The sequence below is a fragment of the Haematobia irritans genome, chromosome 4, assembly GCF_050003625.1.
Source record: "Haematobia irritans isolate KBUSLIRL chromosome 4, ASM5000362v1, whole genome shotgun sequence".
Taxonomy (NCBI): domain Eukaryota; kingdom Metazoa; phylum Arthropoda; class Insecta; order Diptera; family Muscidae; genus Haematobia; species Haematobia irritans.
In genome coordinates, this window is record NC_134400.1 from 86,488,603 (window position 1) to 86,506,053 (window position 17,451).

The 17,451-nt window shown below is 34.5% G+C and overlaps 3 protein-coding genes and 1 long non-coding RNA gene across 7 annotated transcripts in view; 2 read left to right on the forward strand and 2 right to left on the reverse strand.

Annotated features, from left to right (window-relative positions):
- Positions 1-5,312, reverse strand: part of Hipk (Homeodomain interacting protein kinase) — a 220,834-nt gene extending 215,522 nt beyond the window's left edge. For 3 of the 4 annotated variants that reach the window (XM_075305032.1, XM_075305030.1, XM_075305027.1), the window contains exon 1: positions 4,802-5,312. The gene's annotated coding sequence lies outside the window, so the exon portion shown is untranslated. The remainder of the gene's footprint in view (positions 1-4,801) is intronic. The other variant, XM_075305031.1, reaches the window with a different exon arrangement.
- A 1,412-nt stretch (positions 5,313-6,724) lies between these two features.
- LOC142235059 (uncharacterized) lies at positions 6,725-7,614 on the forward strand. The gene is made up of 3 exons (XR_012721779.1): positions 6,725-6,904; positions 6,962-7,344; positions 7,412-7,614. It is a non-coding gene; the product is annotated as an uncharacterized LOC142235059 (long non-coding RNA).
- Positions 7,615-11,427: 3,813 nt separating this feature from the next.
- On the forward strand, positions 11,428-12,913 carry BORCS6 (BLOC-1 related complex subunit 6). The gene is made up of 4 exons (XM_075305565.1): positions 11,428-11,937; positions 12,054-12,429; positions 12,484-12,607; positions 12,810-12,913. The coding sequence occupies exons 1-3, from the start codon at positions 11,514-11,516 to the stop codon at positions 12,527-12,529; spliced, it is 846 nt and encodes a 281-aa protein (XP_075161680.1). The 5' UTR covers positions 11,428-11,513; the 3' UTR covers positions 12,530-12,607; positions 12,810-12,913.
- Positions 12,873-13,627, reverse strand: Cypl (peptidyl-prolyl cis-trans isomerase-like 1 Cypl). The gene is made up of 2 exons (XM_075305566.1): positions 13,424-13,627; positions 12,873-13,362 (listed from the first exon to the last, which is right to left on the reverse strand). Exons 1-2 carry the CDS (start codon positions 13,507-13,509, stop codon positions 12,915-12,917), a joined length of 534 nt encoding a protein of 177 aa, XP_075161681.1. The 5' UTR covers positions 13,510-13,627; the 3' UTR covers positions 12,873-12,914.
- Between the last annotated feature and the right edge of the window lie 3,824 nt (positions 13,628-17,451).

Sequence of the window (17,451 nt, forward strand, 5' to 3'; positions counted from 1 at the left end):
TCGGCGGTAGGGACCAAACCACCACGACATTTCGTTAAGTATAGTAAAAAGAATATCTACGATTTATTTGAAATTCATATCTGAATGGCGCACAGTGGTTCCAAATCGCTTTTTTGGAAATAATTGTGCAACTTTTTAACGGATAAATATATCAACATAACTTTGTCTTTGTTTGGAAGCTGAGGTGGTTTCCTCTATGTTCGCAGGTTTGTGGGTCCACGGGATGACATGTATGCGTTGTAAGTTGGTCACTTCGGGAGTATGAAATTTTGTTTTAGCTGTCAAATCCGCAATTATGAACCGATTTCGATGATTTTTTTCTTTGCTGGATAGAACTTGTAAAAACCCTTCACTTCAAATTATGCACAAGGAGCGATATAGTAGAGTGTGCTAAATTTGGTGGACATCGGTTCCGATTTAGATATAGCTCCCAGATTTAGATGTAGTTCATTGCCCCAAAAACGGTTCAAAATACTGACCCTCTTTGTTAAAATTTTGCAAACAAGTAAATTTTGGGCCCATATCCAGCAAAGAAACAATCATCGAAATCGGTTCGTAATTGCGAATTTAACAGCTAGTATAAAATTGCATACCCCCGAAATGACCAACTTTCAACGCCTACAGATCAGCCCGTGGACCCACTAGGGACCCACTTAAAGGAAACAGCCTTTACGTAAAGAAATAATTATGATATGATATCTCTATCCGTTCAAAAGTTGCAGAATTATTAAAAAAAAACTATTTGGAACCACTGTGTAGCGTGAGGTACTTCCCGATACCTATACTAATGTTATCGTACTTCCTGAAATTGGAAGTATGGAAGACAAAAATTCTGAACATAATTGTTTGGGTTAATGTCACCCTTCCCAATGTTATTAGGTACACGTTTCTGTAGCGAAATAATGTGAAATCAATGAGTGCTGACTATTAAAATTTCCAAAACCCAAATTTTATAATGCTGTGATCGACTGGAAGAGGCTTACAAAAGACACCAGTACTGAGGAGAAATTATCCACCGCTGAATAAAAAATGTTTAATTCTGTATGTGAGCATGTTTTTGTCCTTTCCCTCAAAAGTCGTTGAACTATTTTTTTTTTAATTTGTTTGTGTACGCCAAATTAGAAGCCTCCTGAATATACACGCCGTGATCAATTCTATTAATAAGATATATCCATCTTCATTTTTATTTCGGACACGGTTACATACCATTTTTTTTTTTTTTTTTTTTTGAAAGACAAATATTCTGTGAAGAATGTGGTCAACTAAATATTTATGTCGCGGTAAGAGCGGTGCCGTAGCAAGGCGCTGCGAAGATGGCCGCCTATTATTAAATAAAATAATCGTTTGTCCCAAGCGATTCCTAAAAAAAGAGACCGGAATTATGCACCGATAACTCTTGGTATTTGCAACGCCATAATCCATCGTCGCATACATTTTTTGTGAGTTGTTCGCAAAAAGTTCAAACAATATCGTTTTGCAACCACCATATTCGCCACATTCCAAATTTAGTTAGCACAGACATAAACCATTTTTTAGCAGAGCTCTGTTAATTAGTGAGCACTGTAAAGAGTTAACAGAGGTATGTTCTGCTCTAACTTGTGATAGATTTATTTTTTAACATCAGGAAAAATATTAAATGGTCTTACTGACCAATTTGCTAAAATTAAACCACCCAATTTTGGCATTGTAGTATAGGTTGTCCAAATGGCCACTGGAGTCCCATCCTTTCCAAAAATTATGCTGAAACCCGAATTTTCTTCAAAATTTTAAGACATATGTGTGAATGTAGCTGTGAGTGACAATGCCATACGTGGCATTATTCAGGAAGAATATTTTATATTTTTCCTGGTGATAAAAAAATCTAACATTGGTTAGAACAGAACATACCTCTGTGAACTCTTTACAGTGCTCTGTTAGCGCCAACTAATTAACAGAACTCTGAAATTTTGGCATAAGGCCTCCTTTTTGGCAAAACATCCCTCAAAAAGGCCAACTACTGTTAATGTAGGAGGAACGATTGCGGGTAGCATATAGAAGATTCCAACCGATACTAGCATTTTCTTATCTTTAACATATTAACCATATTCTTTTAACATATTACACATGTTTGTTTGTTTTAAATTTCTATAAAAACTTATCTATTTTTTTTCACTCACAATGGTCGATGGATAGGCCTACAAAGTTAGCATTACTCTTAGTGAGTACAGTTTACAGATCATACGGAGAATAATTCAAAAGTAAGCCACATGTCAGATGTACACAAAAAGGGCTTTTAATTTGATTCTCTCGTTTATAGGGCAAATTGGTTAAGTGGTCAATCAAGTTCGTTTATGATGTTCCGGTACGTAGTCACTACCTGCTTATTGCTATCAGTCACTGTTTTTTTTTTGTTTTGCGTACAAAATGAATGTTGGTAACCATTGCTGGTGAGAGACGGCAACAAGCTTCTTGACTGTAGAACTGGTTATCAGCTTTCCTCTTTGCCCTGAGGTGTGCAACTTGCTAGTAAATTCTAAACCAAGCTAAGGAAGTTGAACTGATTGCTGCTACTAATATCGGAAAAAATTTCTTCACTACCACTCACAAATATTAAATTTATTGTGTCTTTATTTTTGCGTTACAGGAGAGCATTTTTAATATTCCATACTTGTACATTTGTCCAAATAGTGTCAACTTAAATACTCTTAATTTTCTGTCTCTTTATTGAAATCGAAACATTCGAAAATACTTCTCAGCGCAGTTGTTGTAAATGTGGTATATTGGATAATTTTATTTATAACCACCATAAAAGCCGATCTTAGTTTTTTCTATAGCTACCCCTTTGAGGGGTTTCCTATCTATGTTGTTGATTCAGTAGGTGGAGGTAAAAAGGCGTACAAATAAATTTGGGGTTGGAATTTTTTTGTAGGTTTATAACTCTCTCAGATAGCGCCAAGTAGCTAATGCGGAAAGTATCACTTCGGCAGCTATGTCATTATCCAAAACTACGAGCGGGATATGGCCCAAATTATATGTACTGAATTTAGAGCTATTTAGTTTTGGGCTATACAGTCCATAGTTTTAACGACTATCATAGTATCGAGTAAATGTCATCTCTTGCAGTTGTTGGGAACCTGCGATTTCAGGTCATGGTCATATACTATGCTCCAAATTCCGCTTTTTTGAGATTCCAATTGGGCTTTCTCATACGAAAGCAGAATTTCGATTTGGAAGATTTTTAAATAAAAATTATTTGAGCCACTGTGCCAAAAATCGGCATGGGAGGAATATTCCAAGCTCTGGTGGATACAGGGGCCTGAATGTGTCCCCGGAAAAGACAAAAATATGCCTGTTCACCCGAAAGACTAACAGTTTCGATTTGGAATGGAATAAAAGGTGCAACATTCTTCAAATTGTTTGCAAAATATGAAGGACACTGTCATAGATTTTAGTTCCTGCATGTGTCCCTCACAATATTATGAATTAACAATAATGATTCTAAAATTTTGGCGAAAATACAAGGAGGAAAAAAGTAGTGTAACACCAAGGCAACATAGTTTTTACGAAACGAACCAAACCGAGTGTTTGGGCAAGTTAATGCTAGTATCTGTTAAGTTCTTAGGAGCAACATAAGATAGATATCTTTATTGAAAGCCCCAGTTCTAAGAGGGGACAGAAAAGGTCTACAGATGTTATGCAATAGGAAGAAATAGAGCCTGAATCCGAAGATAGCACCCTGATCATATGAGAGCGTACAAAGGACAATCCTAACACAAGTCATCGATAGTCAAAGGAGACTACGTTAGCCATATCTTAGGAAACAATACAGGGCTTTATACCTATAGATCAAAAACGAAGCCGCTATAGCGATAATTATGGATAATTAATTTCCATAATTATCCATAATGATAATTATGGAAACGGTGGATTGTCGCAACAATCCAAGATCCTATACTTGGTAACCCAGTTATGATAGGGAATTAACAGTTACACAGACACCAAGATCCTACTCCGATTGTCAGACAACAGTATAGTCTTGAATGCTGAATGAAAACGGAATGTGTGCAACGAATGATGTGGGAAGTGTTTTAAATACTGACGTTCTTTCACACGATATATAGACACCACCATATCGGGAAAGTTGTGATTCCGGACCTAGCGCAGTAGTGGAGAAATGAGGGAATGCATTAAAGAAAGAAGTTAGAGCGCACAACATGCGACAGGGATATCTGGATCATCTTGTCAACCTAACCTAATTGAGACATTAACAACAGATTCCGATTTTACTTTGTGAACCTCTAGCATCACATTACAATTTTCGATTAACCAAATGAATGAGACCGTCCGGAACAGATGGTACCGAGTCTCTTTTCATTTCTATTGCTAAGTCCAGAATTATTTAGTCTTTAATAAATTAAATTTAGAAAAAAAAAAATCTGAACGTCACAAAAACGAATTAAAATCTGTCTGGATAAGCTATTGGCGTCATAGTATTTAACATGGGTCATTTGACAGCGAGATGCGGACTAAAGCGTAACTAAAGCGTTCTTCGTTACCCGATACTCAATATTGACCATATTAGTTAGACGTAGTATTCGATGGGAAATGACCATTCGACCGCTGCCACCAACAATAAAGGTATGGACATGTGGTTGCGTGTGTGTTTCTTAATGTTATTTTTCTAGACATACGCAGAGCTCCACCTCAGAAATTATGTTCCACACCGTAAATTCTACTTAAAAAAAAAACAATAATAGAAGAAAAAACGAAAAGCAATAACAAAAAATACACTCACAATATAAAAGATTAATATTCGACTTACAATTTCATGTGGACTTTCCTATTTAGTTGTACTGGTATCACCGAACCACATCTAACAAGTTTAGATGATATACTTTTATTTTTTAATATTACAAAATTGAAGAATTCAACTGTGTAATTTTACTTAGATTTCAGCGAAACTCTATATACACTTCTACACATGAGATGTTGGAAGTTTTCTATAATTATGGTATATTATTTTCAACACAATCTACACAAATTCTTTGGCCTGCTCGCCATCACGTCGATCGTCTTTTTCTGTGTGTACATATGTGGGATTCATGGAACAGATTTATTTGGGGTGAAATTTTTTTGCTTTTTTTTTGCGTGTAAGAAATCGGTTTGCACGTAAATCTTTTCCAATACGCGACGATTTTACACAATACTTAGCATTTGATTAGTTTTACTTAGTTAATTTTAGATAAAATCTACACTATTTTTATAAGAAATTTTTGTCATATTCCTCTTCTACAATAAAAAAAAAACGCGTTATGCGACGACAAAAACGAGTATTTTTGTCGTATTCCTCTTATAGTGTTGGGAAAGTAACGAGTATTTGATTACAAGTACTCGTTACTGACTAATTTTTTGGGTACTCGTTACAATTAAATGAGTACTCAATATCTTCAATACAATCCCAATAAACACAACCATTTGAAAAATGCTAAAATTTAAATGTTTTTCAAAAAATTAATTAATTAATTGCAGGTCTTAGAATTAATTTTAGTAATCAAAAGACCGTTAATATATCCGACGGAAATTTGGATGATGATGCCTAAATATGTTAAAGTGAGTTTCTATCCATCGAACAAAAACATAAAACGACATCGTAAACTATAAATTTCTTAGTATAGGCCGGTACTCTGTTCGGTTTTCGCGTTGAAACTCCATACAAAACCAAAAAATGCGAAAAATTTGCGAAATTTTTTCCATGTGTGATACTTTGTTTTTTCGTGTTGAAAAACTGACGTTTATAGCACGGCGCCATTTGCAATGTGAATTAAGAAATAATTTATTTATTAAAAACTATTTGTGCGGGTTTATAAATCAAACACGGACCATATTTTTGTTCCGAAACTATACAAAGGATCAAAGGAATAGCAGATCAATTGCCCAAGGAAAAATAAAATGTTATTTTGTAAAAACAAGCAACACCACCAACTTAATCCAATATCGCTCCCTGTAAAATAGCGCTCCAAGCTACCTAAAAAAACGCCGCTTTCTATGTGCGAAATAATGGTTTCCATAAAAATTTTTCGCAAGAATGAACATAGTACCGGCCTTATAAAGAGAAACTTTTTAAAAACTAATTTCATTATACCCTTCACCACTACTGTGGTACAGGGTATAATAAGTTTGTGCATTTGTATGTAACGCCAAGAAATAATTGTTATAGACCCATCTTTTAGTATACTGATCGGCTTAGAATTAAATTCTGAGTCGATTTAGCGATGTCCGTCTGTCTGTCGGTCTGTCTGTCCGTCCGTCTGTCTGTATATGTAATTTTGTGCACAAAGTACAGGTCGCAGTTTAAGTCCGATCGTCTTCAAATTTGACATAACGTCTTTCTTCGGGTAGAAGACAATCGCTATTGATTTTGGAAAAAATCGGTTCAGATTTAGATATAGCTGCCATATATAGTTATCACCGATTTGATCATAATTCACGTATTTATGAACCGACGTTCTTCAAATTTTGTACATCTAAATGTTTTGTCAGTCCCGTAAAAACTGCCAAATATCAGCTAAATCGGTTCAGATTTGTATATAGCTCCCATGTATATCTTTCGTCCGATTTGGACTTATATGGCCCTAAAAGCGAGAGTTTTGCCCTGATTTGCTTCGAATTTTGCACAACGAGTACGTTTAATAGTATCGTTAATTTTGCCATTTCAACCTCATCGTTACCACAGACTCGTAAATGTCACTTCAACCATCATGAAAAGGTACATCAAAAAGTACATGCAAGTAATTTGCCATCCCTACTGTTAAAAAAGCCATTTTTTTTGTGAAACGCCAAGCGCAACCAGCTTGTTATATTTTAATTAAATAAAAACGAAAATAAAGTTCTGAAAACATAGATTATACGCTTAAAATTGTGAAAGGTATATTGGTGAACAATTTGGTGATTTTCCAAATGGAATAAAGTGATTGTTTTTCAGACATTTTACAGACACGCTGCCTCCATGGAATAAAAACACTGGTTGATAGACGCAGCAACATGTAACTCGCTACTTGTAACTCAACATCATCATTAATGCCAAAAATTATGTTAAATGTACCCTGCCAGCATTTCAAAGTTCCATTTCATCTTCATCGCTACCACAGACTCGTAAATGTCACTACAACCATCCTACTGTGATGGGGGGCAGCATATCATAAAGTACAAAATGTACTTCATACATGTATTTTGCCATCACTACTTTTACAAAAGCCATTTTATTTTTTGTGAAACGCCAAGCGCAACCAGCTTGTTATATTTTATTTAAATAAAAACGAAAATAAAGTTCTGAAAACATAGATTTTACGCTTAAAATTGTGAAAGGTATATTGGTGAACAATTTTTGATTTTCCAAATGGAATAAAGTGATTGTTTTTCAAATATTTTACAGACACGCTGCCTCCATCGAATAAAAACACTGGCTGATAGACGCTGCAACATGTAACTCGCTACTTGTAACTCTACATCATCATTAATGCAAAAAATTATGTTAAATGTGATGTGATAGTGGTATAAATGTTATATTTTTAAGAATTTGTAAATGATTAATCAAATTAATAAATATCTAAACAAACGTGTTTTACTCGACCACAATGATTCTTTTACCACTATCTTAAAATGTGCTTTTTCTGATTGTTTGGAGGGTCTCTTATTGGCGTCGTTCTAAATTGATCTATAAAGGCACCTAATAATTGCACTCATGCGAAACCTTTTTGTAGTAACTTGGCGTGGTACAACTTCTCAATAGTGACGGCGCTTTTCCGACGAGTTTTTGATATCGTATATGATTGTTTTCGACGTACTGGGGATTCTCAGAAGCGCCCCCAAATTCAAAAAATGTTGGCAGGGGTAATGTGATAGTGGTATAAATGTTATATTTTTAAGAATTTGTAAATGTTTAATCAAATTAATAAATATCTAAACAAACGTGTTTTACTCGACCACAATGATTCTTTTACAACTATCTTAAAATGCACTTTTTCTGATTGTTTGGAGTGTCCCTTATTGGCGTCGTTCTAAATTGATCTATAAAGGCACCTAATAATTGCACTCATGCGAAACATTTTTGTAGTAACTTGGCGTGGTACAACTTCTCAATAGTGACGGCGCTTTTCCGACGAGTTTTTGATATCGTATATGATTGTTTTCGACGTACTGGGGATTCTCAGAAGCGCCCCCAAATTCAAAAAATGTTGGCAGGGGTAATGTGATAGTGGTATAAATGTTATATTTTTAAGAATTTGTAAATGTTTAATCAAATTAATAAATATCTAAACAAACGTGTTTTACTCGACCACAATGATTCTTTTACAACTATCTTAAAATGCACTTTTTCTGATTGTTTGGAGTGTCCCTTATTGGCGTCGTTCTAAATTGATCTATAAAGGCACCTAATAATTGCACTCATGCGAAACATTTTTGTAGTAACTTGGCGTGGTACAACTTCTCAATAGTGACGGCGCTTTTCCGACGAGTTTTTGATGTCGTATATGATTGTTTTCGACGTAGTGGGGATTCTCAAAAGAGTCCCCAAATTTAGTTGAAGTCGGTTCAGATTTAGATAAAGCTCCCATATATATCATTCGCCCGATTTGGACTAATATGCCCACAGAGGGAAAAGTGCTACTCTGATTTACGTGAAATTTTGCAGAGGGAGTAGAATTGAACTTGAAACTTTGCACAGGCAGTAGAATTAAGGTTCTGCATATGCGTGTTTATTTTGGTTGAAATCGGTTCAGATTTTGATATAGCTCCCATATATATAACTTTCGCTCGATTTTCCGTCATATGACTACAGAGGTCAAAGTTGTTATCCGATTTTGCACAGGGAGTAGATTCAACATAGTAACTATGCATGTGAAATTTGATTGCAATCGGTTCAGATTTCGATATAGATTCCATATATATGTTTTTCCTATTTAGGCAAAACTGGCCGAAATTCCTACATTTTCCTTAAATGACTCAAATTTTCCTATTACTCTATTAGACATCTATCGACCGATAAATCATAAATACACTTTTGCGAAGTTGCCTCAAAATTGGTTCATATTTAATGTTTCCTATATTTTTTTTTACTAACATTGTGTTCCACCTCAGTGCATTAGCCGACTTAAATCTAAAATCTATAAGTATTGCAGAACTCTGTACAGATCTGCTCAGATATACAGAATATATGTATATGGATTCATATAGCATCCAACACATTGGACGGATTTGATATGGTATCGAAAATGTGGACTTACAAAGTGGTGAAGGGTATAATATAGTCGGCCCCGCCCGACTTTAGACTTTCCTTACTTGTTTTTTCAAATAAGAAAGGTTAATGCGCATTACAGTCTATCTGTTATTCCGGACGACAGTGCTCGTGTCGAACATATCCCACATGGCTGAACAAGAAGGTAAAATCATGGACCCATATGATTACAATTTTTTTATTTCGACCAAATTTTAAGATGTCAAAATCATATGTTTATGGTGATTGCAGCTCTCCAAATGACACTGCATAGCAAATGCATCTCAAACAAACTCGCGCATTCATATCTGGAGAATTGTTCAAAGATGACTTGAGTATCTTGATAACATATTCCAGACCCAAAATACCACGCACATCAGTTTTTAAACTGCATCATAAACTGTTTTTGTTAATAGATGGCGAAGATCCATTTGACTGACTTCCATTCTTAACTTTGGTGAGTATTATAGTCTTATTTATATATAGGTGACGCAATTAAATTTGAACCTTTATTTTTCTCTGGATTTGAATTATTTTTTCAGGACAATTGAAAGAATAAATAATTGCCACTTTTACCAATGACATACGATTCTTTTTTTCAGCTGATTTTGGCTTCTTAAAATTGTAAACAACATATTGAAATTTGTTGTTTTTGTTATCGTGATTCAACCTCCTTATTCAGCCATGATATCCCATATATTGGACACATTATAAGTTAACCCTCTAATGCCCCATTTTTTTTGCCAGCTGATTAAATTTTCAATGTTAACGACACAGAAGCAATAAAACTAAACAAGAAAATTTTATACGGTAAAATTCAGTATATGCTGCAAAGCCTTTTGAAAAGTTTCAACTATGTTTTCTTTTTATTTTACCCATGTTTGTTATCTTAAAGTGGGTTTTACTAAAAGCTTCCTTACTAAATGAAGCCCGCCTAAAGGCGGGATTGGGCATTAGAGGGTTAAGTCCGAAGGCATAATCGATACTGCTGCACTTTATGGGATCGATAAAACATTTACCGATTATTTAGTCATCGCCGACAAGTCGTATCGATCCGACACACTGTAAGATTCTTTACAAACACCGACATTCGGTCGGAATAACTGATAATCTGTAATGAGCTTTACAGACTATCAGTTATTCCGGACGACAGTGCTCGTGTCGAACATATCCCATATATTGTGCATATTATAAGTTAAGTCGAAAGGCATAATCGATACTACTGCATGTTTATGGGATCGGTAGCACATTTACCGATTATTTAATCATCGCCGACAAGTCGTATCGATCCGACACACTATAAGATTCTTTACAAACACCGACATTCCGTTCGGAATAACTGATAGTCTGTAAAGCGCATAACGAACACTTAGTCCAACTGAACAAAATAAACCCCAATTTCATATCGCTATCTTACTCAACAAAACATTTTAAGGACTTTGATTAGATTAGCTCTATTTTCGTACACTGTGTTAATCCTTTTGTACTTCATTGTTTTATGCGCTTTTCAGACTATCAGTTATTCCGGACGGAATGTGGGTGTTTGTAAGGAATCTTACAGTGTGTCGGATCGATGCGACTTGTCGGCGATGACTAAATAATCGGTAAATGTGTTATCGATCCCATAAACATGCAGCAGTATCGATTATGCCTTCGGACTTAACTTATATTGTGCACAACATATGGGATATGTTCGACACGAGCACTGTCGTCCGGAATAACTGATAGTCTGTAAAGCGCATTAAGTAACTTCTTAAAAATATCAAAGCATCCAAATTTTTATCAGATAATCGCGATCTTGCCATGAACTCATTGTTGTTAGGACCTTATTGTTTAGTTCGATTTTTGATGAAATTGTGCTTTAAGTAGTATACCTCATGTCTAATACACTCTTACTCAATTTGTACCATAGATTTGTAGGGTATGAAATCTAAAGGCCGTTTGTACTGAATGAAGACTACAATTTATTAATAACTAATGCTAAAAAGCCACCAATTGAACAAATTGGAATTAGTTTTTCGGGAAAAACCTCGGGATTCGGTATTAATCCCTGGTGACAGCCTTAGTTTCAACATATAAAATCCATTATCTTCCTATTTTTGTTGGAAAATACGCGAACAGGCCTTATAAGAAGAACGTCGTCGTCAAACCCACGGCGTACAGATTCACACGTAAATTAACAACATTGTTATCTTTGTTGTTGCAGCACGTAAATAACAATAATATTCCAAAAAATAAAATAACTAACAATAATTTTTCAATGGCCCGTCGCGTTCAGGATATACCAATAAGACCTCGTTATGGTTTACCAGATTCAGCTAACGGCGAAGAGCCCCATGATTCATCAAGGAGCCGAAAAACATCCAGTTCTGAAATGTCTTCATACAAGGAGATTCCATTCCTTGCCCAATATGCAGGAGCAGTTCCAGATAATGTGTTAAACGATTTAACACCCACGGCTCCTGAGTCATCAAGAGATGGAAGTGGTGAAGAGGATGACGAAGATGAAAATTCCAAAAGTAGTTCGTGTGATAATAGCAACAAAACTCCTAAACGACCACAAAGTCTTCTCAGTGATGCAATACCCTATGAACTAGAGGGTTCTGAAAACTCAGAGGGCCAGATGAGACATTTTGTGGCAGAAAATTTGGAAGAAAAATTAAGATTAGCTAGTCCTCAAAATGGTGAGTGTAATAATAAATCACCACTTCAGCAAGCATGCCTGACATTGAAAATCATACCGTCCAATGTCTTTTCTCAAATGTATAGTTTTTATACCACTATTTTATTATCTTTTTAGATATGTTCGATTTCCATGACAGTACATCTCAAAATACTCCTTGCGCCAATACTGGAGAAAGTGCTACAGTCACTGGCATGACAAAGCAATTCTTTCAAACACCACTTATTCCACAAATCGATGCAAACGTTTTAAACGATATAGAAATTGAGGCTCAATACTTAGCCTCTTCTTTGGACAACCTCACTGAGAATCTGTCAAATTTGTTACATTCCATTTCATCCATAACAGCCGACAATGTAGAAGTCCATAAGAATGCGGTAAATAAATTAACAGATAGTATGGACGCTAATATCAAGTGTATGTATACAATTATGGCTAAAACAGAGGAAATCTCCAAATCAATGCAGCCAACTGAACAACTTGGCGTACGAATGTAAGAAATTTGATAACGTAGACCCGACTTAAAGTAATCATTTTTTTGTTACAGACGTGAAATCAAACGATTGGTTGATATGCTCGATAGCACTGTATAGGATGAATCCAATGAAGAACTGGACGGTCAAATATTTGTCGGTCCATTATGCGTTTTAATTTAGTACGTAATACGTAATTATATATATATATATATATATATATATATATATATATATATATATATATATATATATATATATATATATATATATATATATATATATATATATATATATATATATATATATATATATATATATATATATATATATATATATATATATATATATATATATATATATATATATATATATATATATATATATATATATATATATATATATATATATATATGAGTTGATGCACCAGCGACTAAAGCTAGATATACTAAATGTACAATAGTTTCTAGTTTAAGCTTATTTATTAAAAGGATATTCCCCTATTCTAAATTTTTTCCACTTTTGCTTTTATAATTCGTAATGCATCCACGGGGCGGTCGTTTTTGTCAGTCTCTGCCATACCAATACGTTTCACAACTTGCATTCCTGTATATACTCTACCAAATATGGCATGTTTTCCGTCCAGCCACTGTGTAGGTGCCAAAGTAATAAAGAACTGCGATCCATTTGTGTCTGGTCCAGAGTTGGCCATCGAAAGAATGCCAGCACCTGTGTGTTTTAAATCAGGATGTATTTCATCAGCGAATTCTCCGCCATAAATTGATGAACCACCACGACCAGTGCCGGTTGGATCTCCACCCTGAATCATAAAATCCTTGATAATTCGATGGAAAATAACATTATTGTAGTATCCACGCCTAGCTAGTTCGGCGAAATTTCGACATGTATTCGGGGCATGCTTCCAATACAATTCCACGGTTATTTCGCCCATGCTGAAAAATTGAAAACTGCATCACCTACCGTCCAACAAGTACTACATGAATTTAAACTTACGTGGTTTCCAATGTTACAAAATTTGGTTGCCATGTTTTGTCTGGAATTCCTGATACTGCCAGAGAATTTCCTGTGGTGGCCAACATTTTTTAAATATAAATTAATCAACAAACAAAAAATACCGTATTGTCAATTGATAAAAGCTTAGCAATTTCAGCTGTTCATTTGCGGCTGATGTTTACACATTGACACCAGTGTTCCCATTGTTTTATAAAACACAGCAGTGTCTTTTATTAAGACACAGCAGTGTCAATGCAGAACTGAACCGTTAGATGTCTCTCCCCTCATTTTAAGAAGTTTGCGTGGATGTGGCAGCAAAATGATCTATGGGTCGTTCGCACTATACATTTATTTGTACGACATGCCGGTATCTGAAGTGCATATCGATGTGTGGAGCAACGCAGATGTGATTAATTTCAAGGCGCTTTCAAACATTGTCTTTTTCAAGATTGGGGTAGCATGCAAATGGAGAAATAAAGTCAATAAAATGTTCGCTTTTCGCGTTGAAATTTTCGCGGTTACTTTATTAAAACAATTCAATGTAAAGTTGGGTACTAAGGTTCGCTTTTCGTTGAAAATCGCTATATTTTTGCGATTACTTTTCCTGAAATATTCAAAATTAGGGCTGTTTTCTTTTTGCACTGGATACCCTAAGCAGTCACGGACTAAAAGAAAACAGAAGGGCTGTTTTCTTTTTGCACTGGATGAAACATTTGTATGGGCTATCCAGAACATCGTTGCACTGGTGTTCTATCCAGAACATATCATCAGTGTAAGTCGCGCCGATGTTGCCAGATTGTATTTGGATAAAGTGACCCCAATAAACACAAACGTTTGAAAAATGCTAAATTTCAACAATTTTTCAAACATTTTTTCAAAGGATTAGGGTAATATTCAAGTTGAGAAATTGTTGAGAAATATTCAAGTTGAGAAATTGTTGAGAAAATCGCGTTCTCAACAAAAAACAGACATTACCCTCAACAGTGAAATTCAACACATTAGCAATAATATCTCAAGTGTTATCCTCAAATTGAAATGCATCGCTATTCAATAATTTGTCAAACAATTTTCGATGCGAGTCAAATTCAAAATTAACATCGTTGCAAATACTTTTCAACCTAAATTTGTATGAATGATATCCCCACTTCAAATTGAAAGTCAAAGCCAAAATTCTATGAATTTTGTATAATTTATTCATTTTCATCAAAATAAAATATATAATAATACACTAAACTACATAATACACTACAATAAATAAATAATAATCTTATTAAACATATCAACCTATAAGAAAAAAAAAAAAACAAACAAACAACAAAACTTTAAATATCTTAAACACTATTAGTAAACACTTTTGCATTGATAATTCGATTTCCTTCCTTTTGGTGTCATAAAACAGCATTACAATTTATTAACATGCGGGCAATTTGAAATTAGGAACGTGCTGGACCGCGTGTTAGAATAGATTTCCAGAAGGAATTCACAAAATATCCATTTTAAACTGATAATAGGATGTAAATTAAACAGACGATGTGATGCACATTTTCATCCAGAAGTTATTGATTTTAACAATTTGTTATTTTTAACAATTTTAATTGGTTGCACTTGTAATATTTCTGAAAACTTTTTCTTGTCGATAAGTCACTCATTTTTCATTGGTCAGCTTCTCAATGTTTGCAAGAATGTAGCATCCAAAGATTTTAGTTTTCTGCAAAGAGATTTAAATTTAGTGACTTCTCTAAAGTGTTGATTTAATTTTTCACATTGACGTACCAATTATTATAAACTATTTGAAGCAGTTCCAGTTAATTGTCCACCATTTTTTCATTGGTCAGCTTTTTAATGTTTTCAAGAACGTAGAATCCATAATGTTAGTTTTCTGCAAAGAGATATACATTTAGTGACTTCCTTAAAGTTTTATTTCATTTTTTCTTTTCACTTACCTTTTTTTATAAACTATTTGGTCATTTGTCTAAAATTTTCCATTTTTTTAATTTCTTGCAATTGACCACGAACTTCGTTGCACAAATAAGTATTGAAAACCACATGGTTTTTTCGTTGCATTTTAGGGTAGTGTTTGGCAAAGTTTTCTCATATTATATTCAACACCTTTTCAAAGATTTCGTCAACATTTTGGCAAATTGGAAGTAATTCGCAAACAATTTGAAGATGTATTGAGGATGAGCTATTTCAAGTCAAGTTGAATTTATGTTGAAAATTATATTTACTCTCAAACTGAAAAGTTGTTGCATTTGAAAAACGCTCATCCTGTGTTTATTGGGACGCTTCTTCGATTCACAATAGCAATTTATTGTGACTATTTTATCGAAAAACATCATAGACCAAGAAAATATAGAGACATACCTTGATAATTCACCATGGTTTTGTTTATTTGCAGTGCGCAGTCATTCCACTCAATTGCGCAGTCAAGTGACTCAATTTATTTTTGGAAAACGAGAATAACCGTATAAATTAGTCAATTTGCATTACAAAAAAGGTGTGGATGAATAGTATTTTATAAACTTTCACAATATTTGGTGTTTCAACGAGAGAACAAAGGAAAGAAAACAAATTAAAGCCAAATTAAAAAATCACTCAATTGCAGACGAAAAAGAGCCCTCTACGGTGTGCAGACAAACTACGGCGCTGTGAATTCACTTTCGTTGTCTATACCTTCCTTGGTCTATGAAAACATGAAATTCAAAGTGATACAGTGTCATAAATAATCGCAGCAGTAAATATTTATTACTAATTGAAGCATTTCATACATTAAAAATGCAAGATTTCACTTCTTTTCTGTGATTGTTTTTAAACAGCTGATAAACGAGTACTCTGTTTTATTTTAGTCCTTAACGGCTTAGCATATCCAGTGCTAAAAGAAAACAGCCCTAGAGTTTCGTTTATCCAGGACATCTCCAAAAAATATGCAACACTGTCATCAGCTGTATAAAAACAATCACAGAAAACAAGTGAAATCTTAAATTTTTAATGTATGAAATGCTCAAATAGTTATAAATATGTACTGTTGCGATTATTCATGACACCGTATCACATTGAATTTCATGATATTCGATAAATTAGTCACAATAAACTGCTATTGTGAATCTAAAAAGCGTCACTTTATCAAAATGCAATCTGGTAGCACCGACTCGACTTGCACTGATGAGATGTTCTGGATAGAACACCAGTGCAACGATGTTCTGGATAGCCCATACAAATGCTGCATCCAGTGTTAAAAGAAAACAGCCCTATTATAAATGAAAACAAACCCTGCCAACATTTTTTTAATTTGTACTACAAAAAAGTATCGCATGAGTGCTATTATTAGGTGCCTTTTTAGATCAATTTAGAACGACGACGATAAGAGCCCCTTCAAACTCTCAGAAAATGTGCATATGGGATCCGGATAAACTTATAATCTGGACAGCGCATAATGCATCCTAGGTTAAAGTGGCAGCCCGATTAAGATTCAGGCTCACTTATGGCCTTTTCTTTTCTTGTAAAAAATTCACACTTTTTTGCATTTTGCCCGGAAAATGTACTCTTTAGAATCTTTTCTAAAAAAAACAGGCAAAAGTGCGAAAAGGCTTCGAATTCTGTTGTGAAAATAGCGCCACCATTAGAGGCAAATTACGGGGATTTTCAGAACTGCCAACAAACGAGAGTGCTGCGATTGCCCTGTTTCCTTCTTTGAATTCTTTTCTGCCCGCTGAAATGATAGCATTTTTTTAGGTTGCTGGTAACATTTTAAAAATGCGCATTCTGTACAGACAAAATGAAGGCATAGCACTTTTTCAGAAAAGAAAACACCATTAGACTACCCTGCCAGCATTTCAAAGTTCTATTTGATCCTCATCGCTACCACAGACTCGTAAGTGACACTGCAACAATCGCCAACTGTGATGGGGGGAAGTGTATGAAATGTACATGAAAGTATTTTGCCATCACTATTGTTACAAGAGCCATTTCATATTTTGTTAAACACCAAGCGCAACTAGCTTCTTATAATTTATTTAAATAAAATCAAT